General features: G+C 42.2%; 1 protein-coding gene across 2 annotated transcripts in view; it reads left to right on the top strand.

The window, feature by feature from the left end:
- sptlc1 (serine palmitoyltransferase, long chain base subunit 1) overlaps nucleotides 1–27,491 on the top strand; it is a 51,533-nt gene that overhangs the window by 8,908 nt on the left and 15,134 nt on the right. For both annotated transcript variants that reach the window (XM_041186262.1, XM_041186263.1), the window contains exons 3-7: nucleotides 11,741–11,848; nucleotides 11,938–12,032; nucleotides 13,993–14,086; nucleotides 14,449–14,521; nucleotides 20,694–20,826. In XM_041186262.1, the coding sequence (XP_041042196.1) occupies nucleotides 11,741–11,848; nucleotides 11,938–12,032; nucleotides 13,993–14,086; nucleotides 14,449–14,521; nucleotides 20,694–20,826 (503 nt within the window). The remainder of the gene's footprint in view (nucleotides 1–11,740; nucleotides 11,849–11,937; nucleotides 12,033–13,992; nucleotides 14,087–14,448; nucleotides 14,522–20,693; nucleotides 20,827–27,491) is intronic.

Genomic DNA, 27,491 nt, shown 5'->3' with positions numbered 1-27,491 from the left:
CTCACCTGAAGGCTGTATCTACAACAATATTCAAGAAGCTCAATAGAATTGAGGGCAAAGCAGTTCATTTCAACTATTGTACCACAAGATTCCATATCTATTTCATCACCCACCAGCGCACTATTATTCTCAATGATGCACTACACCAACTCGACAAACTTACTTCACCAGCTCCTCCCACCGCTGCTGTCTATACTGTCAAGAAAAACGAGAGAAGCAATGTCATGTGACACCATACCCTCCAAGTTGCATGTTATGCAGACTTGGAAATACAGCGCTTAATATACCCTTGTTCCTTCATCGTGGAGTCAAAATCCTAGAATTTGCTAGCTAACACCACTGTGGAGCAATATGAGGCACTAGGGACACAATAGTTGAAGAAGAAGGTCTACCTCCATTTTCTTTGGGTAAGTGGAGATGGACAATAAATTTAGCCTTTCTGGAATCCAGTGAGCATTTTTTAAAATCCATTAATAAAACAGTATTCACGCTGTCAAACTCCAACACATTCCAGAAGCCAGCAAGAATGGCAGCTCAGCTCTTCCACATGATTATCTTTAAATGTCAGCCTGTTTCTCTTAAGCCGTGAGGTTCACTTTGATTTTTTTTAAACAAGTCTTCTTTCTTTGGATAAAACAGAAATTCCCTAGAGCTCCATACACATTTTTATTTCCCACCACCAAGTAAGGATCGTTGCCCTACAGACATGCTGTAATCAGCAGAACCTCTTCAAAGCATACCAAAGCACATTAGGTTCTTCCTTTCTTCTCCCTATCCAATTCACATTGAGACTGCCAGCAAGGTCCCAACTGGGCTGATCTTCCTGGCCTTTGAACAGCCCATGTAACAAGGAATGTACAGACTGGAGTTTAGAAAATTTAGTTTTCGTTTTTCAAAATGTTTGTTATGAGGAATCTTCTTGACTGATTTCTTTCCCCTCCCATCATAAAGGCTCTGACTCCGATTTTGGCAAGTTTACAGATAAAGTCAGAATGGAACATAAGCTCCTAAACCTGCTTCTAAAGTACATCTTTCAATATGTGACCTAGCCTTTCCTTCTGCTATGGCTTTTTATCCACCAGCTCCTTTTAAGCAAATGATTGTCTTGACTCCTATCCCCTCAGGACTTAAACTACAGAAAACTATTGAACTTCACATTGCAGCTGAAAAGGCCTAAGTTGCCTATCAATTATTATTTATATTTGTCAGATACAGTATGTATGAATTGTTGAACTGCTACTGAAACTTTGAATTGCTTGTGTGCCAGGATTGACAAGCTAGGTCAAGAAAATGCTGTTTGGTTCTTCTGTGGTTGACTGTCAGTCAAAAACATGATTGAGGCAGTCTTTTTCCAGTCAAGGTATCTGACAATGCAAGCTCACAGCACCTACTTTCATTTACAAAATTGAGACTCCATCTAGTTTGCAGCTTTTTTGAAACAGTAAATGTAGATGGCTTTTTTGGAAAAAATAAATAATTGAACATCCTGACGTCAAAGGCTAAGAGGTTTATAAATTCTAATAAGATTTTATTCAACTTGACTGAAATGGGTGATCTGACTGAGTGCTGGCGCTGTTGCATTTCAAAAGTTTGCACTCCTAAAATAACTTGTCCACCAATCGCTATAATCAGTGCACAAATTTATTAGATTCAGCTGTTTAATACCTTCCTCAATGCTCGTTTCAGTAAGAAATATACTGAAAACATAATTATTGCAATAGTAAATCACAATACATGACCTGTCCTTCTGATTTTATATCCAACTCTTTGATGGAGTTATTGAGTACCCATAGTTTCAGTAATGGCTTGTGCGGGATGTGAAATTCTACACTTTAAAAATAAAGTGGAAATGGAACTTATTTTAAAATTGTAATAATGTCCCAATAAATTTAAAATCCTTTTGTGAACATCATGCCTTACATAGTATATTAACAGTTTACATCATTCACTGAGCTTGAGTGATACTCCAGTAATAAATGATAAGATTTCTGACTATATGGTAAATATTAAACTGTGCACTGTGCATTTTGTTTTTAAATTGCTGGACTGGTCTTATGTTTGCAGTCTAAATCTTTGGCTGAGGTGTAATTTGTAACTTGTCTGTGTATGTTGTGATTTACTCTCATCAATCTCGCCCTCTCAAATCTAATAAAATTATAGTTTTGTAATTTACTCCCTGCTGTCCTTTATTCCTTTCATACTATATTGTTTTGGTGGAAGTGTGTGATAAAATTGAAAATAAAAAGTGTGGGAAGAATATACTCATTCTACATAAGCTCATTTTAGACTAACTACAATGTAAGACATCATTCAACTAATGCATTACTGAAACCAGTTCCTGCATTGCAGCTGAAATAGGTTTCCCTCTCTGCAGTCTTGAACAAACCCATTTATTGCAACTTTTACTCATTTATATTGAAGTTGCAGGAAATGGCCCCAAGAAATATATATATATTTCTGTCCAAGATTGCCTTGCATTGATGAGCTCTTTGTCTTTTCCACGTTCCCCTGGTACAAGGCTGAGCGAATGTTAAGAACTTTCCATTAAAAAGTTCACAAACTATTTACAATGATAAGATCTGTAGTTTGCAAGCTGTTGTCTGCACTGGTTGTCATTTCAAAGCTTGTGGGATTTTTTTTTTGAGAAAGCCCCTAACTGAAACATAAACCAAATCTCCAGGTTTCGGGGAGGGGAGTTGTAAATTGGAATTCCTGGCAGTGACATCAGACTTCTGAAAAATCAGCCTGCGGCAGAGGTTGCTAGGGAAATGGAAGCTGAAAGGTTAAAATTCAGCCAGTGGTCAGGACAGACACCATACACTTGAAAGGTTCTGTTTTTCAACAGGCGAAGAACAGTTCAGACAGGCTGTGAAATGGTGTGAATGTGTGAAAAAGCTAAAAAAAAAAGACTGAAAACCAAAGACTGGGTTTCGTACTGCTTCAGATTTTACCAGAGCTGACCATACCAGAGTGTAATTGAGTAGTCTGATGAAGGTGACTCTGGGTAATATATGCCATCAAGACTGTCGTGAACAGAGCTAAGGAGGTTCTGAAGAAGCATGGCTTTTGGTGTTAATCATATTCGTGTAATTTGGACAGAGTGAGATCAGAGGTTACTTAGTGTCTGACTGCTGTGAGTAAAGGGATGGAAATTCTGTGGTTGAGTTTAATGCTATACATGCTGAAGGGACTACTGAGCGACCTATCTGTGTTGTATTGGTTATCTAAAGTGTAATTTATAGTTTCTACTTAATACAATTTGCCTGTTCATATTTAATTTATATTCATTTTGGTTTGATTGCTACAGTTAAAGTTTAAAAAAGTGCAATTTTATGCATTGGTTTCTTCCATTGGGGTTGTTTGGGAAGTTTGGTTCCTTCTTGTCATTGATCTCCAAGAGGCTCGTAACAACCGGCAGTCATTGTGTCCATTCTACCAGATTGAGGCTGTCACTGCAGTGAACAATGAGATTGAGGAAGCGAGAGGAAAAGCATGGATTTGCCTTCAACATAAAAAATTACCATGGTTATGTCAGAATCATGCAGTACAATCTGAGCTAACTTTGAACTTTCTTCACACAGTTGAGTACAAATAATATTTTATTCAGCTGAACTCCATGTATTAAATGAATAGTTTGAATGAGGATAAGTGAGTTACTGTCTTACAATTCAGGGATCCATTTAGATATACCTGATGGAAATCAATTGAAAACAAAACATTACTTTCTTAGTTTGTAGTTCCCCTGAAGGTACCAGATTTGATCACTGATTTTCCTGAATTTATATAGAGAAACAACAGGGATGTTTTATGTGGTTTTGGCATCCTAGAGCTAGAAAAGAGGAAACATTTGCTGCTACCTTTTCCTAAACGCTATCCAATGACTCATAGTTTGTGCAGATGTGTAAATTTTCTCTTATGGTTGGACAAGCCTCTCACAATCTTCTCAGTTTGCAAATTTAGAATGACCATCCGGTTGAGGCACAAGAGGCTGCTGGCATATGTGAAATAGCTGCCATCTTGAGAAGCAGTGAAAAGGAAAAAATATATTCCTGAATTTAAAATTTTCGTATCTCATTTTTGTATGTGTGAAATAAAGGATTCAAGCGTAGTCCAAAATCATGAAAATCTGGGTAATTTTCTCAACATATTCCTAGCCATACTTTTAACTAAATAGAAAATAATTTTGAAAAACCAAAATGTGACACCAAGTCACATGGGATATTAGGTCAAGTGACAAAGCTTAGTCAAATAGGTTGATTTTAAGAAGAGTCTTAAAGGATGAAAACAAGGTAGAGTGGGAGAGAGGTATATAGAGGGAATTCCAGAGCTTTTTTGGGGCTCAAGGCCAGAATTAGAGGAGTGCAGATATCTTAGAGGGTTAAGAGGCTGGAGGAGACAGCAAAGAGAGGTGAGGCCATGGGGGGATTTGAAAATGGATGAGAATTTTAAAATTAACATGTTGCTAAATCAGTCTGCAAGGCACTGGCGAAAGGGACTTGTGGCATGTTAGGAGATAGGCAGCAGAATTTTGAGAGACCTCAAGTTTACCGAGAATAGAATGTGGGAGACCAGCCAGGAGTGGATTGGAATTGTCAACTCTAGAGGTAATGAAGCCATGAATGATGGTTTCAGTAGCTGAACCATAAGAGAAACCAAAAAATTTGTCTACCTCCACCTTAAATATATTCAATGAAGGAGCATCACTCTGGGGTAGAGACTTTCAACCCTTTGAGTGAAGAAATTTCTCCTCATCTCAGTCCTAAATGATTGTCACCTTATCCTGAGACTGTGCCCCTATTTTCTAGATTTCCCAGGCAGGGGCAACAACCTCTGTTTCTACCCTGTCAAATCCCTTCAGAATTTTGAATGAGGCCATTTCTCATTCTTCTAAACTCCAGAGAAAATGGGTCTGATTTATGGCTATCAACGGAGCAATTAAAATTGGAAATTCTCAAGAGGCCAGAATTAGATAAGTGAAGATATCTTGAAGGGTTGTATGGCTAGAGAAGATTACAGAGATGGAGTATGGCCAGGCCATGGAGTTCTGGAAAAACGGGCATCAATTTTTTTTTATTCATTCAGGGGATGTGAGCTTCGCTGGCTGGGCCAGCATTTATTGCCCATCCCTAGTTGCCCTTGAGAAGGTGGTGGTGGGCTGCCTTCTTGAACCGCTGCAGTCCATGTGGTGTAGGTACACCCACAGTGCTGTTAGGAAGGGAGTTCCGGGATTTTGACCAGTGACAGTGAAGGAACAGCGATATATTTCCAAGTCAGGATGGTGAGTGACTTGGAGGGGAACTTCCAGGTGGTTGTGTTCCCATCCATCTGCTGCCCTTGTCTTTCTAACTGGTAGTGGTCGTGGGTTTGGAAGGTGCTGTCTAAGGATCCTTGGTGAATTCCTGCAATGCATCTTGTAGATGGTACACACTGCTGCTACTGTGCTTCGGTGGTGGAGGGAGTCAGTGTTTGTGGATGTGATGCCAATCAAGCGGACTGCTTTGCCCTGGACAGTGTCCAGCTTCTTGAGTGTTGTAGGAGCTGCACTCATCCAGGCAAGCGGGGAGTATTCCATCACATTTCAGACTTGTACCTTGCAGGTGGTGGACAGGCTTTGGGGAGTCAGGAGGTGAGTTACCCATCGCTTTTGTAGCCTCAGTATTTATATGGCTAGTCCAGTTCAGTTTCTGGTCAATGGTAAGCCCCAGGATGTTGATAGTGGGAGATTCAGTGATGGTGATGCTAATGACCATCAAGGGGCGATGGTTGGATTCTCTCTTGTTGGCGATGGTCATTGCCTGACACTATGTGGACTGAATGTTACTTGCCACTTGTCAGCCCAAGCCTGGATATTGTCCAGGTGTTGCTGCATTTGGACATGGACTGCTTCAGTATCTGAGGAGTCATGAATGGTGCTAAACATTGTGCAATCATCAGCGAACATCCCCACTTCTGAATTATGGGAGGAAGATCATTGATGGAGCAGCTGAAGATGGACACTACCCTGAGGAACTCCTGCACTCATGTCCTGGAACTGAGATGACTGACCTCCAACAACCACAACCATCTTCCTTTATGCTAGGTATGATTGCAACCAGCGGAGAGTTGTTCCCCTGATTCCCATTGACTCCATTTTGCTAGGGCTCTTTGATGCCACACTTGGCCAAATGCTGCCTTGATGTCAAGAGCAGTCACTCTCACCTCACCTCGGGAGTTCATCTCTTTTGTCCATGTTTGAACCAAGGCTGTAATGAGGTCAGGAGCTGAGTGGCCCTTGCGGAATCAAAACTGGGCATCTAAGCAGGTTATTGCTAAGGAAATGCCACTTGATAGTACTGTTGATGACCTCTTCCTTTACTGATAATGGAGAGTAGGCTGATGGGGTGGTAATTGGCTGCATTGAATTTGTCTTGCTTTTTGTGTACAGGACGTACCTGGGCAATTTTCCACACAGCCGGGCAGTGTTGTAGCTGTACTAGAACAGCTTGGTTAGGAGTGCGGCAAGTTCTGGAGCACAAGCCTTCAGTACCATTGCTGGAATATTGTCAGGGCCCAGAGGCTTTGCAGTATCCAGTTCCTTCAGCCATTTCTTGATATCATGTGGAGTGAATCGAATTGGCTGAAGACTGACATCTGTGATGCTGGGGAAACTCCGGAGGAGACCGAGATGGATCATCCACTCGGCACTTCTGGCTGAAGATTGTTGCGAATGCTTCAGCCTTATCTTTTGTACTGCTGTGCTGGGCTCCTCCATCATTGAGGAAGGGGATACTTATGGAGCCTCCTCCTCCAGTGAGTTGTTTAATTGTCCACCCCATTCACGACTGGATGTGGCAGGACTGCAGAGCTTAGATTTGAGCCGTTGGCTGTGGGATCACTTAGCTCTGTCTATCATTTGCTGCTTATGCTGTTTGGCATGCAAGTAGCCCTATTTTATAGTTTCACCAGGTTGACACCTCATTTTTAGGTTTGCCTGGTGGTGACCCTGGCATGCCCTCCTGCACTCTTCATTGAACCAGGGTTGATCCCCTGGCTTTATGGTAATGGCAGAGTGGGGGATGTGCCAGGCCATGAGGTTACAGATTGTACTCGAGTACAATCCTGCTGCTGCTGATGGCCCACAGCGCCTCATGTATGCCCAGTCTTGAGTTGCTAGATCAGTTTGAAATCTATCCTGTTTAGCACGGTGGTGGTGCCATACAATATGATAGAGGGTATCCTCAATGTGAAGGCGAGACTTGGTCTCCACAATGACTGTGCGGTAGTCACTCCTACCGATACTGTCATGGACAGATATATCTGTGGCAGGCAGGTTGGTGGGGATGAGGTCAAGTAGGTTTTTCTTTCTTGTTGGTTCCCTCGTCACCTTCCACAGACCCAGTCTAGCAGCTATGTCCTTTAGGACTCAATCAGCTCGGTCAGTAGTGGTGCTACCAAGCCACTCTTGGTGATGGACATTGAAGTCCCCCATCCAGAGTACATTCTGTGCCCTTACCGCCTTCAGTGCTTCCTCCAAGTGATGTTGAACATGGAAGAGCACTGATTCCTCAGCTGAAGGAGTTTGGCACATGGTAACCGGCAGGAGGTTTCCTTCCCCATGTTTAACCTGATGCCATGAGACTTCATGGGGTCCAGAGTTGATGTTGAGGACTCCCAGGGCAACTCCCTCCCAACTGTATACCACTGTGCCACCACCTCTGCTGGGTCTGTCCTGCCGGTGGGACAGGACGTACCCACGGATGGTGATGGTGGTGTCTGGGACATTATCTGTAAAGTATGATTCCGTGAGGATGACTGTGTCAAGCTATTGCTTGACTAGTCTGTGAGACAGCTCTCCCAATTTTGGCACCAGACCCTAGATGTTAATAAGGAGGGCTTTGCAGTATCAACAAGGTTATGGTTGCCATTGTGTTTCTGGTGCCTCGGTTGATGCCAGGTGGTCTGTCCTGTTTCATTCCTTTTTTGTCTTTGTAGCGGTTTGTTACAACTGAGTGGCTTGTTACGTCATTTCAGAGGGCATTTAAGAGTCAACCACATTGCTGTGGTTTTGGAGTCACATGTAGGCCAGACCAGGTAAGGACAACACATTTCCTTCCTTAAAGGACATTAGTGAACCAGATGGTTTGTTTTTCACAACAATCGACAATGGTTTCATGGTCCCCATTAGATTTTTAATTCCAAATTTTTATTGAATTCACATTCCACCATCTGCTGAATGCTGGCCCCTGGAGCTTTACCCTGGGTCTCTGGATTACTAGTCCAGCGACAATACCACTACACCATCGCCTCCTTTACCCTCTCCCAATTTGGGAGGAGCCAACATTTACAAGGCTTGGAGAGAAGAGGGATGTTACAGATGGGGTGGTTATAAGAACAGTGGGGCCAAGGGGTTTTTCTTGGGTTGTGGTGGTGGTGATGGCATATTTAAAGGAGAGTGGGAAACAGGCTTGCCAGTTTGAGTGTAGTTATTCCAGATTTTTTTTCTCTATATATGATGTCATCATTTGACCTTTAACCTACCATTTCCAAACTTGTGCACAATAAAACCATTTTTTTTATAGTTTAATGTGGGTGAGGGTTGTAAGGAGTGTACTTATTCCACCAATATCTGTTTTAATGTAAAGTAGAAGGAACAATACAGAAAAGGGGAAGCAGAAGCCCACCTGACTTCATTCCATTCAAGTGTTTTTTTCCTCTGCAAATTATCCCTATGGTCCAAACAGTACTGAGCTTCAGTCACTACTCTGTTTGCATTGCATTTGTTAGGGAAGCAGTATCTGGCCAGCTTGGACTCTGTTACTTAAATTGAAAACCTTTTTCTCATTTTTCTTGTTGGGCTTCAGCTAGTTTGTTAAATGTAAAAACCTTCTCACCCTTCAGTGTAAAAATATCGAATTGCTTCTGATGTTTAGGTTCCCTCAATTCTCCCTGTTGCATCACAGTATTTTGAAAGATGCGGACAGAAATATGTTGTCTGGTGGGATCAATGAGCATGTTAGAACATTACCTAATTTCAAGATATCACACTCTAAAACTTTATAGCATCCATTGTCTGAAATTTGAAGCCATTCAGATCTAACCAAGGCCTAGGCCAAGTGAAAATCAGGCTTAGGTGTGTCTTGCCCCGATCATCATAACTGGCTGGTAAAATACTAGCAATCCTTATATTTAATCATATGGCCATTACTGCTTCTGACTAAAGCTTCCAAGCTTAAAGTTGTCTCCTTCCATAATGAGCAAGTGGTATTCTATGGAATCATACTTTTGATTGAGGAAATAAAAATCAGCCGAGGAGACGCTTCTAAGCTGGGTGCACTGGTGGGATTGTGGTTTAGAGTTTTCCATAAAATTCCAGGGCGTGGACTGGTGGTTTTCAGCCAGGAGTAGTTGAAAGTTCAGACAGTTCAGTTGCCCAGCCTTCTTGCTTGTTCCTTTACCCCCTGGCTGGACGATTCCTTTGTTCGTTCTTCTCTCAGGCGGTGGGTACATGGTCAAGATAAGCTCAGCAAGGGGAGATGCAAAATCAGGGAGAGCTTGAGAGAAAGTTTCATTAGATCACTAACTCCTCCCAGTTCTAGTTCTGGAAGGCCATCAATCTAAAATGTTAAGTTTGTTTCTTTTTGCACATTTGCTGCCTGACCTGCTGAGTATTTCCAGCATTTTTAATTTTAATTTCAAATTTTTAGCACCCATTACTTTTTGGGTTTTGTTGCTTTATTCCAGTCCAGCCCTGGCTGACCATTCACCCTCCATAAATTTCATTTCATCCAGAACTCTGCAGTCCATATTCTATCCCACACCAAGTCTGACTCATCCATCATCTCTGATCTTGCTGATCTACCATGACTCTCGTTGCCTGAAGCCTCAAATTTCAAATTGTCATCCTTATATTCTGTTTCCTTTACGGCCTTATTCTTCGCTATCACTGACACCACTTCCAATCTTGCAACCCCTCCGGAACTCTAATTGTTTCTGACTGTTGCTTTGTGTTCCCCTGTCCCCACCGACCCTAACTCATTTGTAGTTTTTTCTTAAAATTTCCCTTCCTTGTGTTGACATGTTGCAGATTTAAATAATAATAACTCTTAAATGCAAGTGTATGTGATTTCCTTAAATTTACCTTGACTCTTGGCAGAAACCTGTTCTGCTTTTTGACTTCAGAGCGAACAATGCTGACAGTGAAGTGGTGAGAAAGCAGCAGAAATCCAGAAGGGAAAAGAAGGCGGAACTGAGCAAAATAAATAATAATTGTTCTAAAAATGATTCAGGTTCATGTACATTAGTTACAATACTGTTAACAGTTATATCTGACAAAATAGTCTCAATGAATTTATCATTGACATTGATCATTGCATTCCCTCTTACAAAAGCATTTACTACATGACAGTTGTGAGATATTATTCAACCAAATGCTTTACCAGTGATAATTTTATTGAAGCATTTTAAAAGTAAACTTGGAAGTCACAGTGTATACAGTTAAGCTATAATATTCCAAATAATTTCTCCTGCCTACTTGACTTCTGACTAGCCTGTTCACTGATGGTCATGTGTCTCCCTTTCATAAAGAAATGTGCAGTAACTCACCAAATATCTGGGCTTTGGGACTTGTGTATAACGTACACGACAGTGTTTTCATGCTAGATGGGTGAATGAGCATCAGCCAATTGATGGGGTTCTTTTGCTGCAGAATTGATAGAAATAAATGCTCTCTAGGCTGGTTTTAATAATCTTTGTTACTTTTGGAATTCTGCACTTTTTTCTGAAAAACAACAATTAACCTCTGTGCTTGTTCTAACTCATGATGAAGCACTTACTTAGAGAGGGAGGTTTATCAGACCTCTGAGTTTGTAAATTGCCACTTCAGATATTTTGGGTAGATTGCAATGATCAAACTTTGGTTATACTACACTTAAGAGTTATATACTGTTCTGGTCACCCTATTATAAAAAAGATAGAGGTATTGGAGAGGGTGTAGAGAAGATTTGCAAGGATGATACCAGAAATATGTGGATATGCATACTGGGAAAGGCTTGACAGGCTGAGTTTCTTTTCTCTTCAAAAAAGACGAAGGGGTGATTTCGTAAAGGTCTTTAAAATTATGAAAGGTTTTGCTGGAGTGAAGATAGACTGTTTTCACTTGTGGGGATGAGCATAACTGGAGGTCATCAATATAAGATAGTCACCAAGAAACCCAACAGATAATTCAAAAGAAAGCCCTTTACCCAAAGAATGGTGAGAATGTGGAACCCGCAACCACAGGAGTGGATAAAATGAATTTTTTTATTCATTGATGGGATGTGGCTGTCGCTGTCTAGGCCAGCATTTATTGCTCATCCATAATTGCCCTTGAGAAGGTAGTGGTGAGCTGCCTTCTTGAACCGCTGCAGTCCATGCAATGTAGGTACACCCACTATATAGATGTATTTAAGGGGGGAAATAGGCAATCATATGATGGAGAAAGGGTTAGAGGGTTACAATGGTAGGTTTAGATGAGAATAGATGGAGGAAGGAGCTGGAGTGGAGCATAAACTCCAGCATGGACTGGTTGGGGCAAATGGCCTGTTTCTCTGCCACATATCCGATGTAATCCTAGGATGAAAATGGCACTGATATTGTAATGTAGAACATAAATACTGGAGAATAAATTATATTCCATAACTTTTGCCACAGTAAAGCTATTCTCTTTTGATATAACATTGAGCAATATGGCATATAGTTAATTGAGTTTTTTTGTGCACATTAGGCCCCAGCTTACCATCTAATTCTGGAAGGTATTCTCATTTTGTGGATAGTAAGGCTACTTTTCTCCAAAACCTACAAACTTCAGGAGCGTTCCGACCTGACAGAAAAGGTAATCAGTAGAATTTTTTTTTTAAACCCGTTGCACATCTTGGTATTGCAACTTCTCATATTTATTCTACATTGTGCCTTTTCTGCCAGGAAAAAGAAGAACTCATTGAGGAATGGCAGCCAGAACCACTTGTCCCGCCAATATCAAAAGACCACCCTGCCCTCAACAATAACGTTGTCTCGGGGTATGGAATTCACTTTGGGGCTATGTTACAATTTTACTATATTCGCTTCTAATTGTGCAAATGTTATACAGTGCTCAAAAATTTAACCTGTTTGAAATGGTGTTGTCTTAATTTTTTTTTGTTTTTAACAAAATTATATGGATCAGTGGAAAATGCATTTTTTTGTAACGTTATTTTGAAGCACATTTTTCTTAATGGCTCGCTGACTAAAGGTATTACATGGTATAAAAACAAATGCTGGAAAAATTCAGAACAAGGCTCAGTGCTTTGCGAAAGCAAACATATGCTTTACAAGCCCACTGACTCCCACAGCTACATCGACTACAGCTCCTCACACCCTGTTTCCTGTAAGCCCTCCATCCCATCCTCCCAGTTCCTCCACCTCCGTTGCATCTGTTTTGATGATGCTACCTTCCAAAATGGTGCTTCTGACAAGTCTTCCTTTTTCCTTAACTGAGGGATCCCCTCCACTGTGATTGACAGAGCCCTCAACTGTGTCCGACCTATCTCCCGCGCCTTTGTCCTCACCCCTTCCCCTCCCTCCTAGAACCATGATAGGTTCCCCTTGTCCTCACTTTTCACCCCACCAGCCCCTGTGTTCAAAAGATCATCCTCTGCCATTTCTGTCAACTCCAGCATGATGCCACCATCAAACACATCTTCCCCATACCACCTGCCACCCCCCCGCCCCCCAAAACCCCTGTCAGCGTTCCGTAGGGACCGTTCCCTCTCTGATATCCTGTTTCGCTCTTCCATCACCCTCAACTCCTCATCCCCTTACCATGGCACCTTTCCATGCAACCGCAGAAGGTGCAACACCTGCCTCTTTACCTCCTCCCTCCTCACCAGCCAAGACCCCAAACACTTCTTTCAGGTGAAACAGTGCTTCACTTGCACCTCCTTCAATTTGGTCTACTGCATTCGCTGCTCCCAATGCGACCGCATTGGGCATTGGGCAGACTGGATGACCACTTTGCGGAACATCTTTGCTCAGTCCGTAAGCATGATCCAAACCTTCCTGTCGCTCTCCATTTCTACATGCCATCTTGCTCTCATGTCCACCCTTGGCCTGCTACAATGTTCCAATGAAGCCCAATGCAAACTCGAGGAACAGCACCCCATCTTTCGGTTAAGCGTTTTATAGCCTTCCAGACTTAACATTGAGTTCAGCAGCTTCAGACCATAAGCTCTCCCCTCCATCTTTTTTTAATCAATTTTTTTTCAATTTTTATTTGCATTCATTTTCATTTTTTATTTATTCATTTTTTTTTCCCAGCCGTGTGCCTCCACAGGGCCATCTGTCACTTGTTTCTTATGTTGTGCTTTCACAGAGCAATGACCCTTTTCCTCCAGGTATTATATGGCATTGTGCTGAGCCAAAGAGACTGAGAAGGTCTTAAAAGTAAACCCTGCCTGTGACACCAACTGATCCCAGCCAGGATTGCGTTAAAAGCACGGCAGCTGACTTTAACCTCCTGGGCTGGGGAGCCCTCTAAATCTCAATTAATCTACAGAGCCTTGTTGGTCCAGAGTTCTCTCTGATCTCCTGCAGTAACTTCTGTAACTTAATTGGACTTTCAGCTGCACTTCCAACAAAGGGTGGCTGAGACACTTGAAGGCTTCTTGTGCCTGTAGAACATGGACCCAGCTTGGATTGCTGCCTTCAGAAGAGATTGGGAAGCAAATTGCAATTAATATTTAAAATATCCCTTTCCAGTTTATGATACTGGTTCACAGTGTTGTGTTGTGAGACTTTCCGTGTTTTACACTTGATCACCTGAATTGCATGTCATTAACTATGTTGCATTTTGAAACACTTCTCTTGGATTGGAATTTGGTTTCAAATAAACCTAAATTTCTTTTATAATTTTATATCTGATGTAAAAGTTTTGTACCTTTTTTGTCTGAGCTTGATCAATTTCAGTGAATTGTTTCTAACTTTATTTTTTATTATTTTTAGCCCTCCAACTCACAACATAGTGGTTAATGGTAAAGAGTGTATAAACTTTGCGTCCTTTAATTTCCTTGGCTTGCTAGATAATGAAAAAGTAAAGGTGAGTTTAAGTCTGTATTGATCTAAGGAAAATAAGCTTTAGAATAAACTTGTGGATTATAAAAGAGCGAGGAAATTTGAAGTGGTAATTCTTAATGAAAACCAATGTCAAAATGAGCTTCCATTGTAATGTAAATGGTGAATGGGATTTCAATGGGGGTCAACTAATCTTAATATGAGATTCAAGATTGAGTACGAAAGTGTCTACAGCAAGATGATTACATGCTATGTTTCTCATTACAGTTTTCTGATAATACAAAGTTTTAGTTTGAAAATGGAATCCTATAATTTAAATTTAGATGAGTAAGCTTTAAATTCTAATTGAATTCAACATTTTAAAAAAGTACATTTTTCTTTCTACAGAATGTAGCTTTGGCTTCACTGCAAAAATATGGTGTTGGTACATGTGGGCCAAGAGGGTTTTATGGAACATTTGGTAAGTTAAAATTATTTGAAAGCCAATCCAAATTGTATTTTTAAGATACAGATCATATTTTATCTTCTTGCAAATCTGTGTAGTAGTACTTTTAGCAGCTGTCATTACATCATGAGTCTTATTCCAAATTTACTTCACAGATGGGGGTAGTCTGAATAAAATGGTAATACCAATGCTAGCAGAAGCACAGACTGCTCCTTGTAAAGGGGCTTTCCTTAGTCCCTAGTGCAAGCAATGGCACAGGTTCATCTGACATTGAAGGTGTGGCTACAGATTAGGCTGACTCTCATCTTTCTTGCTTGTGTTGGCAATGCATTTGCGTTTAGCTCTGTACTGATCTTTGCTTGGTATCAGAAAAGTTCCTGGCTGTACTGACTAAAGCATTAAATTAACTTGTGCAATTATCCACTGTTCCCAAATCTATTCACTGTGTAAAGGCAAATTCAGTAGCAAGAGTACTAGGATATTTTCTATGAAAACAGTTCTACAATATAAATAGACTGTTCATTTATTCTTGGATTATGAATCATTATTGAATACAAATAGAAAATGCAGGAAGTACTCAGAAGGTCAGACAGCATTTGTAGAGATAGAAATAGAGGTTCGTGACATTTCATCAGAATTGGGAAAGGGTAAAAATGTAATAGGATTTAAGCAAGTGAAAGTGGGGAGGGTGGGGAAAAAGAACAAAATGGACGGTCTGTGAGGGGTGGAAAACGGGAGAGATTAAATAACAAAAGAGTTGGTGGTGCAGGACCAAAGGGACTGATTATGGGAAAATAAACAAAAAAATGTCTAGAAAAGGTACAAATAGCAGAATGATGAACAACTATTGTCTGAAAGCAAAAACAAGAAAAAAACAGAAACCTGCAAAGAAACAGGGAACAAAATGGGGGTGGAGATTATGGTCTGAAATTGTTGAATTTGGCTGCTGTATTTCCTGCATCACAACAATGGCTATGCTTCAAAAGTACATCTTTGGCTGTAAAACACTGATGACCTGAGATCATGAAAGGTGCTATATAAATGCAAGTCATTGTTTTTCTTTCTGTGGTCCTTTTATCAATTGATATTGGTCCAAACTTCTCTGCTTTACTTTTCTTCAGTGTCTTGATCCCCATAGAGACCATTAACTTTTAAAAAGATATTTGAATTCCCAGTGACCGATTTAAAGAACCGCACAAGATTCCACATTTTAAGACTTTTTCAGTAATAAACAAACTAAAATCAACATTGACTGAAGAAGGTATTAGTTGCCTACGAAGTAAACTACAGAACAGGTATTCCTTAGTGTCATGACCATAAAAGGCGTTTCCTCAAAGTGGTTTATGAACTAAGAGCGTGTGTGTGTGTTGCTGAAAGATACTTGAACAAAAGTGTTGAAGTATTAACTAAAATATAGATAAAGATTAAAATGCAGATTAAGGAAAAAATATACTTAGAGACTGACCTGAAATCTCATCTTTGTGAGATATCATTGCAGGCCTATTACTTGAATTCCTTCTTTCTGAAGTGAAGGGGTTGAAGCTTGAAGGTTGGTTTTGCAGCTATGATATGTTGGGAATTCGAAGAGTTGGAGTTTTCTTTTGTTGGTGCACTCAATAGATCAGAAGAAAGTAATAGGCTCTTGTCCTTTCTGGAAACTGCAGGTAGTGAAGATTGCCTTTTTTTTCTCAGCAGACCAGGGATGACTTTCTGGATGCCCTACTCTATAACTCCCAGTGGCAGAGAGAAACACAGCTCTCACATGATGTTCATAGTTCAGCTGAGAGCTGTGGGCTGGCATTGACTTCCTGAGGTCTTCTAGATTCTCTGCGTACAGCCACACAAAATGACTTCTTACAGCCGCCTTTATACAGTTCAAAAACACAAAGCTGGCTTCTATGTTAATTTTTAATAAGTAATTGTTTTAAACAAGCAAGGGAGTTAATTATGTTGAGATTCTTTCAAGTTCCTGTTCCTATTCCCTTAGAAGCCAAAAGGTTTTCTCATCTTTTAGAGCATTCAGTGGACATTCCTGGAGGAGTCTTTGCATTTTAATGACTCATTGTAGCCAGCTCTAGAAATGAGTCTAACAATGTTTGAACAAACGCAGAAAGGTGCTAGGTTGCCTGTTTATACTTCCATTTTGGAAAAAAAAAGGCTTTTAAACTCAATTTAGGTTTGAAAACAGAAACGTACCTTTTAAAACAGTCATCCTTAAAATCTGTAATGTCATAATATCATGTTCATGACACTTAGAAGTTTCTTAACACGACCGATAATCCTAAGGCACATTTATACATTATAGCATACTATCTACAGAAATGTAGTCCTGTTTTTAAAGTTTCGAATCCCCCCCAGCATTTCAACAGGCTCTCTTTCCCCTCCTACACCAGGGCAAGTATTCCAGGGCCCTTTAAAAGTCCCTTCACTTAATCTTCCTGAGTATAACCAAATTGATTTCAAGCAGCAAAGCACCCTACTTGGTGTTTAAATCTCTACAAGGATGATCTCTTCAAATAGGGAATCCTTTCTCACCAGCATTCTGCTCTCCCAGCAATAGCTTCCCTGCATCTTCTTTCTCCACAAAGTAAGGCCAGCTGCGATTTCCTTAGTGTCCAGGTGTTAATGTGGCATCTGACTTCCAAAAGTCTTGAATTGAGCCCCCTGTGTCCATGGCAACCAGATCACATGGGTTTGTCAACGGGTAAAACCAGTTGGCAATCACAAGCTGCTTTCCACTGCTGCATTTTACTTTGAAGTAAAGAAGGAAGTTTAAAACATAACCATCTTAGGCTTGCAACCGTAACACTAGAAACTGAGCTAATTGTCCTTTGAGCCCGTTGGTGCTATTTGATTCATTGATGACTTATTATTGAGCCGAATCAGCTGAGGAATTACAATCACCATTAGATCGCCACTTCACTTCTGTTTTTTTAACACAGCACTGGAGCTCTCTGTTTCCGCCCCGGACTTCCAAACCGGGCCTCTTCAGAAATGTGGAGCAGACCTGTTCTTGGAGTCCTTCCTTGTGGGGCAGAATTATTGAGAGAAGCCAAGTCACACCCCCTTTTTACAGCACTAAGTGTATTTCGGTAAGTCTTCATTCAGTAACATGGTGAAAAGCTGTGGGACAGTTCACTAGTTTTTCGCTGTGTTAATGAATGAATGTGAGAGGGGTGGGTAGGTGGCAGTGTGTGTAGAGTGGTACATGGTAGGATAGGTAGGATGTCAGCTGGGTAGGGTGGTAGGTGCAGGTTGGTGGGGAGTCAGTCAACGATCGCTAGGGGAGTTGGGGGTTTGGTTGGGTAGTTAGGGAGTTGGGGTGAGGAGTTGGAGGGTCTTAGGGGTTGTGGGAGTGTCAGAGGGTCCGAGATAGGGGATGGAGCGTCAAAGGGGTCGGGTGGGGTCGGAGAGGCAGGGAAGAGTCAGAGGGTCAGGTAAGGAGTCGGGAGCAGTAGTTCAATGGTGGGAGGGGGCAGGTGGTTGCTGGGTGGCCAGTTGTATAATTACCCAGAAGTCAGACATGGTGTTTTTTCAATCTTAATATTTCCTGGATAACTATCCAGGTAAGTGAGTCACAACTTCCTGAAGTGTCTGACTGTAACTCATAGTTTTTCAGAGGGTTCTGGACTCTGTGGGAGCAATTGCTCTCCAGAAGTTGAAACTTCTTGGTTGTTCCTGCGGAGTCCTTTGCATTGGGACTTCTGAGGGGTCCCTAGCACATCTTCCTGGGTAGCTCTGGGGTATGACCATCCAGAGACCAGAAGATCTGGGCATTCTTCTATAGAAATAGTTCTGATTGACTTTTGTATTTACTTCTAATTTCCTGGACTTTAAAGTGATTATTGTAGCTTTTAGAAGATTAATCTGAGCAATTTGATCAATTCCTTTCACCTAATTATGACAACTTCTATGGCTAACTTTAAGACCTCTGATTTTCCACTGAGACCAAATCCAGCTTCCTTAATATTTCCTTATAACCTGGATTCCCAAGATCCATATATCATTTTGGCTAGCTAAACTGAAACTTCCACGGAGCAATCACATTTCATGAATTTTATTTAAATGATAGTTGCATTTTGCCACTTTCTAATCCTCAAGTACAACCATTATTTAAAAAGATAAAAACAAAAAACTGTGGATGCTGGAAATCCAAAACAAAAACAGAATTACCTGGAAAAACTCAGCAGGTCTGGCAGCATCGGCGGCGAAGAAAAGAGTTGACATTTCGAGTCCTCATGACCCTTCAACAAATTATTTAAAAAGCTCTTACTAATTTCTATTCTCACTTCGTTGAAAAAACGTGACTGGGTGGTATCTGGAACTCATACTTTTGGTTTAAGAGCGTTCAACCTATCATAAACATTCCCATCATTGAACATCATTGTCTTGCCCCCCCTTAGTAATGGAAATGTTATCAAAACTCTCTGTTTTTTGTTTAAAAAAAAAGTGAGAAGAAATGTTTTTACTGTAATGTCACCTCTTCTGCATTTGTATTCTTCATGCTTCAATGATCTTTTTACAAATTTGCCTTTTTTAAATATAATTCTTCCAGCTTCCCTCCTTGCCAGGTTATTTGTACTTTCTTAAATGTTTCCAATTTGTTTTTCTATTGCTCTTCCATCTTTATGTGCATGAAGTTTGATTACAGCCCCTGCCACTGTTCCTTGAGTGTTCCCATTTCTCCACTCTAAATTTGCCATGTTTTGAGTTCCAGTAAAATTTCTTTAATTTTTTTTTTCCAATAATGTCCTTTCTCCATATCCTTATGAACACTTCAAACCAAATGATGATTTTGATCATTGGATTCTAGATGCTCCCTAAATCTAAATGTGTATTCCATATATAGCTCATTTCCTATGCTTCTATCAAGAACAAACATTTGACTTTTTGGTCATTCAACAAAAGGAGTATGAAAGAAGTCCTGCACCAACTCTAAGTACATGTCCCCTCCGGTAGCTTCTCTACTGCTGATTTCCCACTCAGTATTTGGGTAAGTTTAATTTGCTATGAAGCTGCTTTAAACAATGTTTTGTCCTTTTTGTTGACCTCTTGCCTTCAAAAGCATTTCCTGGCTGGCTTTTTCTGTCCAGGAAGTCACCTCCATTATCCATTTTTTTTTTGGTATTGGATGTATAATCCATGCAAATGAACTGGATTATATGATCAACAACAATAACTTGCATTTATATAGTACCTTTAACATCCCAAGGTGCTTCAAAGGAGCCTTATCAATGAATTTGACATCAAGCCAGCTAAGGAAATGTTAGGGCAGAATTCTGGTCAAAGAAGTAGGATTAAAGGAGAGTGTTCCAGGAGGAAAGAGAGGCAAAGAGGTTCAAAGAGGGAATTCCATAGCAATTCCATAGCTCACAGCCTAGACAGCTGAAGGCATGGTCACTAGTGTTAGAGTGATGAAAATCAGGGATGCACAGAGATCTCATAGGGCTGGAGGAGGTTAGAGATAGAGTAAGCATAGATAATGAACGTAGGCATTATGGATTCCCAAAGGCAGACATCAGTTGTACCACAGAGTTCATATTTCAGTTCTCTGAGCATTTATTTCACTAAAAGTTTGTACGTGCTTTACATTTATAATTTTGAGTGCTTCTAAGATTTTTTTTTTCTGTTAGATTACCCCTGGCAAAACTTGGCAGATACAATGATGGCAGTGACATAACAAAAAGCTGACGTGTATGAAATAGTTTAAAATAGCACCTGACAAAACTGCACTGTCACACTCAACATACTTCCACTTCCCCACGTGATTGCTTGATCCTGGCCTTATCTTGCTTTCTGGTCCATTTTTCCCCCTTGAACTGATGAGCGTGACCTATATTGGATGAATGTTTTCTGTCCCAATTGACTGTACTAGTCAATCCAAAATCATGTTTCCACCATTCATGAAACTCAGGTCCGTATATATGTTGTGGGTCACTGGTGTGGGGATAAATGCAAAACTGATAAACTGATTTTATAGAAATAAAAAAATAATTTTGAAACTTCTATCTCCTTAGTCTGCTTTCTGCATATTCCAAGTTGTTGCTAGCTAGTACAATACCATGGTTATGACTCCCAGCAACTGTAGTTTACATCTGACTTTGGATCACCTTCAAATTGAAACGTATGTTGACATTTAAGTTCATGCTTACAACATTTTACTTTTCCTGCTTCTGTTTTTGTTCAGATGTTCATTTAGAACTAGAAGATAGAATTGCCAAGTTTATGAGAACAGAAGAGGCTATTATTTACTCATATGGATTTGCTACAATAGCCAGTGCCATTCCAGCATACTCAAAGAGAGGAGATCTGGTGTTTGTGTAAGTCTTTTTCTTGCCTGATGTAAACCTAATCTGTGCATGTGCCTAAGTTAGCTGCTTTCCCCAATTGGCACAAATGAATAAAATGGAACAATAGCTAATACAGTTTAAAATTGCTGAGATTTTATCTATAACTTCTGTGATGAAACTTGAGGGAACTATATCGTGACATTCTGATCTATAAACCTTCTCTGGAGTTTTTCCAATTCCCCAACAGTGACATATTTTGGTATCTCTGGCAAGTTTTTTAGTTCGAAAATCACTGTGTTGGATTTTGCGGTGAGGCTAGCGGTTCTCACTGTTATCAACATGTAAATCAGACTGTAGATTCCAGTGACTGGACATGCCCAGTTAAATGTGGAAATCAAGAGGTTACTGTACTGATGCCTTGTTTCTCCAAAAGCTGCGTTAGACTGGTATCTCATCCAGAAATGTCAGGGCTGGTCACCTTGACTCGGGGCCTACTTCTCGGCCTTTTGGCTAAGGTCAGGTGTAGTATCTGTTCTTATCAGTTGCTTCTGCATGTGCAGGCTTCAGTACCAAGCATCAGGAACTTAGAAGTGATGGCTGCAACCAGTTGCGCTCCAAACCAGGGGGTATGGAACACTGTTAGGGTGGCAGTGAAGGAGGTACACCCATGGACCGTGCCTTCTTCATTAGGAGAATCCTTTTGAAGTCCTGTGGATTTGAAGCTGCAGAGATCTACTGTCTGCAAGACTTCCCTAGCGCTGAATACTTTGATGTGACTTTCAAGAATGTTGCTGCCTGGGTCAAGTTCCTGAAAGTGTTCGTGGAGAGGAGAGACCACCCACAGATGAGAATCCTCATGGTGGAGCCACTCTTTGCTCTGCCATTGCAACGGGACTGTGTGGTGACTGTGCACCTCTATAACCCCCATGTCTTTGTTGCCGATGTGCTCACCTTCCTCACCAGACACACTGACAAGGTCAGGAACTACGCTGAGGTCAAAGACACCTTCGGGATTTGGGCCAGCAAACCCCAGGTCAGTGTCACACTCAAGATGTATGATAAGCGAACAATGCTCCACTCTCCTTCCAGCTTTGCTATCGGCGGAAGCCATGGCTACCTTATCTATGCTGGGCAGGCCAAACCTTGTCGCTTATGCAGCAAATCTGGCCATGTGGCGGCCAACTGCAGTGCCGTCCTCTGCAAGAATTGCAAACAGGAAGGACACCAGACAAAGTACTACAAACAGACTAATTGCTGCAACCTGTATGGTGAAGCAGGCCACCTCTACAAGACCTGCCCCAAATGCTGCCTCACTTATGCACAGGCAGCCAAAGCCAACAAGGGGCAAGCAAACAAAATGGTCAGTATCACTACTACCAAGGACAGTGCAAACCTCCACCCACCAAGGCCTCCAGCGAGCACAATGGGACAAAGGAGGAAACAGAGAGAGACAAGACGAAGAGAAGCATTGAGGCAGCAGATGGCCAAGCAACTGCACTGAACTTTCCACTCCTCAGTAGATTGAATCAATGGGGGAAGGAACCAGCAGATAATCAACTGGGGGAATGGTAGATGGTGAAGAAAACCAAAAAGAAGGGACCAAGCCACTTTCCAAATGAGTGGCAAGAAGCAACTCCCATCCAACATGGATGATAAGGGCTGCCGCTCTTCGGATGAAGGAGGTCAAGGGCGGCACCAACAGAAGGAGCGGCAAAGCTCTAGGGAGTTGGAGAGGAGACACCCGAGCTCCAGAACATTAGAGACAATGAAGAGACCAACACACCCAAACTTTGCCCTCAACCTGATGAGGCCAGAGCATCCCAGCCCCAGGAAGCTGGGAGCAATGAAGTGCTCAGCACACTCCAGCTCCAGGAAACCGGGAGCAGCAACACCCTGGAGGGGAACTGGATCAGAGAGACTTCTCCAACAGAGAACAATTCAAACCTCGCTCCTTGCACGAACCCCCCGATGCCACTTGAGCGTAACATCTCCAATGGGGCAGTTCAAGACGGTTTCCTCAGCCCATCCAAAGTGAGACAATTTGCAAACATTATGGGTATGCAAGAGCAGATCAAAGCACTGGAACTCTCAAAGATAACAGATTTGGTAAGTGATAAAATGCTTTAAAAATGGAGATAAAGATTGTATTCATTAACATGAGTAGCATTAAACCTACTACATGATGTATTGCAACCTTGGATTACCTTGCCAAGGTCAAAGCTGACCTGTTTCTGCAGGAGTGTGCGATACTGCATCAAAGCTCTGACAGGCAATGGTCACGATGGTGGCCCCATGGACCACTGACCTGATCAGGAGGAAACGACTCAGGTTCCTCCAGGTTGGGTATTCTGCTGCGGGGAGGCAACTTCACCATCTCCGAGGAAAAGGAGGTGGTGGGTGGGCGCCTCCTCGTAGCAGTCGTATTATCCAAGAATGCTCCATTCCTGTTAATTAACATTTATACTCCGGCTCAAAACAGCGAGGGGCTGATGGTCGTTCAGCTCCCTCTGCTGCTGGTGACTCCCAGGCCAGTCATTCTGGGCAGTGACTTCAACTACATCATCGGTACAGCTGGACGATCCAGCAGGGCCGACAGCAGACTGGACACCACGTCCAGGCTCCTGAGGGAAACAGTAAAGGATGCCAAGCTGCGCGATGTCTTCAGCAACCCTGCAGATGGCAAGCAACATAGATACACTTGGTCATGGCCAGAGCAAACAGCCATTCCAGAATAGACTTCCTGTTTATGTCCCATGCGTTCACAGTCAGATCCACTGACGTCAAGCCGGTGTTCTTCTCTGACCACTGCCTCCTACTGGCTGACTGTCACTTACAGGAAGATCAGAGGGTCGGCAAGGGGACATGGAAGCTGAATGTGCAACTGCTGACCCCAAAGAACGTTGAGGAACTCGAGGGGTTGCAAAGGTTGGAGAACCATGAAACCCCTCTTTGAGTCCCTGACACACTGGAGAACATCAAATGTTTTTCACCCTCAAGGGTGTCCAGAAGACTAGGAAGGAATAGAGGGAAATGTCCTGACTCCAGAAAAACACGGAGAACCTGTTCCGGTTGCAGTCGATGGGGGTTGATGTCAAGAAGGAACTACAAGAGGTGAAGAGCCAGCAAGCCTCACTCTTTGCCTCGGAGGCCTCCAAGATCATCTTCCGGTCCAGAATCCGTTCCATAGAGCAGGATGAGATGTGCTCACATTTCTTCTTCCAAAAGGTACACAGAGAAAGCTCTCTGATCAGTAGTCTGAAGGAAGAAGTTGGCTCAGTAAAGTCATCACAGTCCGACATTTTGAGGATCAGCAAATCCTTTTATGCCAGATTGTATGACGTGAAGCCCACAAACAGCGCAGCCTCCCAGTCCTTCCTATCCTCTATCACGGAGGCCTTAGACGACAGTACACAGGAGAGTCTGGACAAACCGCTAACTCCTGACGAAGGCCCTTGAGCCCTTCGAGAAGATTAAAAATACCGGAAGTGATAGTTTAACGGCTGAGTTGTATCTGGCTCTGTGGGACTGGATCAGCCCAGACATGCTAGAAGTGTATGAGAGTGTGCTCCTGGCTGGCAGCATGTCAAAATCCATGAGGAAAGGCATCATCACTCTCATCTACAAGCGGAAGGGGAAAAGGGAGGAAATTAGAAATTGACGATCTGCCTCACTGTTGAATGTGGACTATAAGATTCTGTCCAAGGTCATCGCCAATCGGGTCAGGTCTGCTGTGGATTTGGTAATCCACCCTGAGCAGACCTGCGCTGTACCCTGCAGGAAGATCTCTGACAGCCTCGTGCTACTCAGGGATATGTACAGGACAGGGTGTGGAGACCTCCCTCATCAGCCTGGACCAGGAGAAAGCCTTTGACGAGTATCACACACCTACATGGTGGATGTGCTGTCCAAAATGGAATCTGCAACTGGATCCAACTGCTCTACCCAACATCAGTAGCACAGGTTCAATCAATGGGTAGGAATCACAAAGCTTTCCAATTAAATCTGGAGTCAGGCAGGTCTGCCCTCTCTCCTTCTATGCTGTTTGTTTGTAGTATAGGACTCTTTGCTGAGTCCATCAGGAAGGATCCAGTCATAAGAGGACTGACGATTCCAGGCAGTGGAGGCACTCAGGTTAAAACCTCCCTGTATGTGAACGATGTCACCGTCTTCTGCTCGGATCAGCTGTTGATGCGCAGACCGATCAACATCTGTGACCAGTTGGAACTGGCCTCAGGAGCCAAGGTAAGTTTCGGCAAGAGTGAGGCCATGTTCTTTAGGAACTGGGCTGACCCCTACCCTTTGTCTCCTTCACCATCAGGTCAGGCAGCCTGAAGGTGCTGCGGCTATGGTTCGGAGGGACCAGGGCATGCATTAGAAACTGGAAGGACTGAATGGCTATGGTGAAAAGAAAACTGGGCATGTGGGAGCGACGCTTCCTCTCCATTGCGGGTAGGAACCTGGTCATCAAGTGTGAGGCACTTACGGTGTTGCTGTATGTGACGCAGGCCTGGCCCATTCCTTGCTCCTGCGCGGTGGTGATCACCTGAGCCATCTTTTGCTTTATCTGGAGGTCGAAAATGGACTCTGTTCGCAGGGGCACAATGTACAAGCCCCTATATAAAAGGGGGAAAATCATGCCCAATATCACCCTCATCCTGATGGCCACCTTTGTGTGTAGCTGGATCAAGCTGTGCGTAGACCCCCGGTGCGCAAACACCAAGTGTCACTACATGCTGAAGTTCTACCTGTCCCCGGTGTTGCGCAGGATGGGTCTGGCCACGCTGCCGTGGAACTCTCCAAGTAGTTGGACTGTGCCATGCCACCTGTCCCTCGTGGAAAAATTTATGCAGAGAAACACATTTGACCACAAGTCCTTCAGGTAGTGGTCGACATGTAACATCCTAGAGGCCCTGTCGGTAAATGAGATGGTGGATCCTGTCGGATGGTTCTCCAAGCAGACTGTCACTCATTTGGCAGAATGCTTCATAGCTAAAACTTTCCAACAAGCACCAAGATGTGGCTTGGCTGGTGATGAGAAGGAGCCTCCCCGTCAGATCCTTCCTACACTCCAGGAGACGCTGCCATCGAGGTGGCTGTGGTGGGAAAGAGACTATTGTTCACCACCTTGTGGAATGTACGTTTTGCAAAGAACGTTTGGAGAGAGATGCCCTAGTTGTTGTCGAGTTTCATCCCGAGCAGTTCTGTGACACAGGACTCTGTGCTCTATGGGCTGTTCCCAGGGACGCACACCAAGTCAAACATCAACTGCAGCTGGAGGATCATCAACTCGGCGAAAGACGCTGTTTGGTCTGCCCGAAACTTGTTGGTTTTCCAGTGCAAGGAATTGTCCCCGACTGAGTGTTGCAGACTGGCACATTCCAACATCCAGGACTACGTGCTGAGGGATGCTCTAAAGCTTGGGGCAGCCGCTGCAAAGGCACAATGGGGAAAGGTCGCCGTCTAAGACCTTTCTGCCATAGTGCACCGAGGGGCTGTGAATTGTATAGACCCCTTGGGCTGTATGACTCACAAGGAATGTATGCAGTGAATACTAAATGTATCATAATTGTATTGAAGCACCTCAGTGTGCAATGTGACCTATGTAGAAAACTTGAATACCATTGCACTGCCTGACTGTCTGTAATGACCATATTGAAATGTCTGTAATGTTCATTGATTGTATTGAAGCACCTCATGATCTATGTGGAAAAGTTGAATATGATTGCACTTTTTGTGATGCCATTTTGATATGTTCTGTAATGTTTTTTCAGATATTTTATGAATAAAGTATATTTTTCCAAAAAAAAAAATAAATGGAATGGCATAATTTTGCCATACTTGCTTGACAGATACTAAATTTCAGCAGAAAAAGTTGTCCATAACCAACTTTTTAACATGTAATGTAAATACTGCTTAAAAAGCCTCCCTGGCATTGGAAAATTAACTTTTTGTGGGATCTCATTCCTTCAGATTTTATTTATTGTTGAAGATTTAAAAAATAAAAATGTATTTTTTTCTGTCTCTTTGATCGCTATCTCAATTCAACCTTTATCTCCCTCACTTTGCTTTGACATTGATTGAATTGTCCAGGTGACACTTCCTAGTTTAAACTCTGTGCCCCTCATTAATAAACTTTTAACCGATTGTTTAAGGCAATACAAAGTTGCTTGTCCTGTTCTGTCACATCCCAGATTCTCTGTAGAATGTGTTATGCTTTTTGGATGTTTGGCTGACTGGAACTTCAAGTGAAGAAATAAGTCCAAGGAAAAGTGCCAGTGTAGCAAATGGTGCTGTTGACCACAAAGTCCAGCATGTTACTTTTATCAAACCCACAAGGCCTGTTTGGAATGGGTAAACCTGATGCATAGAGGAAGGAGGACTCTGCCACAGCAGCATTAGCTGTTGCATATGTAACACAAGTTTGAATTAGACTAGTTTATATCTCAACTGAGTTAACACCAGAATTTATTTTTTACAAGTACTGTCAGACCAAAATTGTGTAAATTGTTTTGTTCAAACTTTTGGTTTTGGGTATATTTTTCTAATCAGGAAATCTCATTGTTTCTACAAAATTAATATATGCTTCACATATGAAGAATATATGTTCAGGAATGGTGGAATAAGGATCATAACAGGCTTGGTTGAGACCTGTGTGCTTGCGAGTGATATGGCATTGTCCACTCTAAGTAGTGTTA

This window comes from Carcharodon carcharias, chromosome 4, assembly GCF_017639515.1.
Source record: "Carcharodon carcharias isolate sCarCar2 chromosome 4, sCarCar2.pri, whole genome shotgun sequence".
NCBI lineage: Eukaryota > Metazoa > Chordata > Chondrichthyes > Lamniformes > Lamnidae > Carcharodon > Carcharodon carcharias.
Note: the sequence above shows the minus strand (reverse complement) of the source record. Positions and strands in the feature narration are given on the sequence as shown.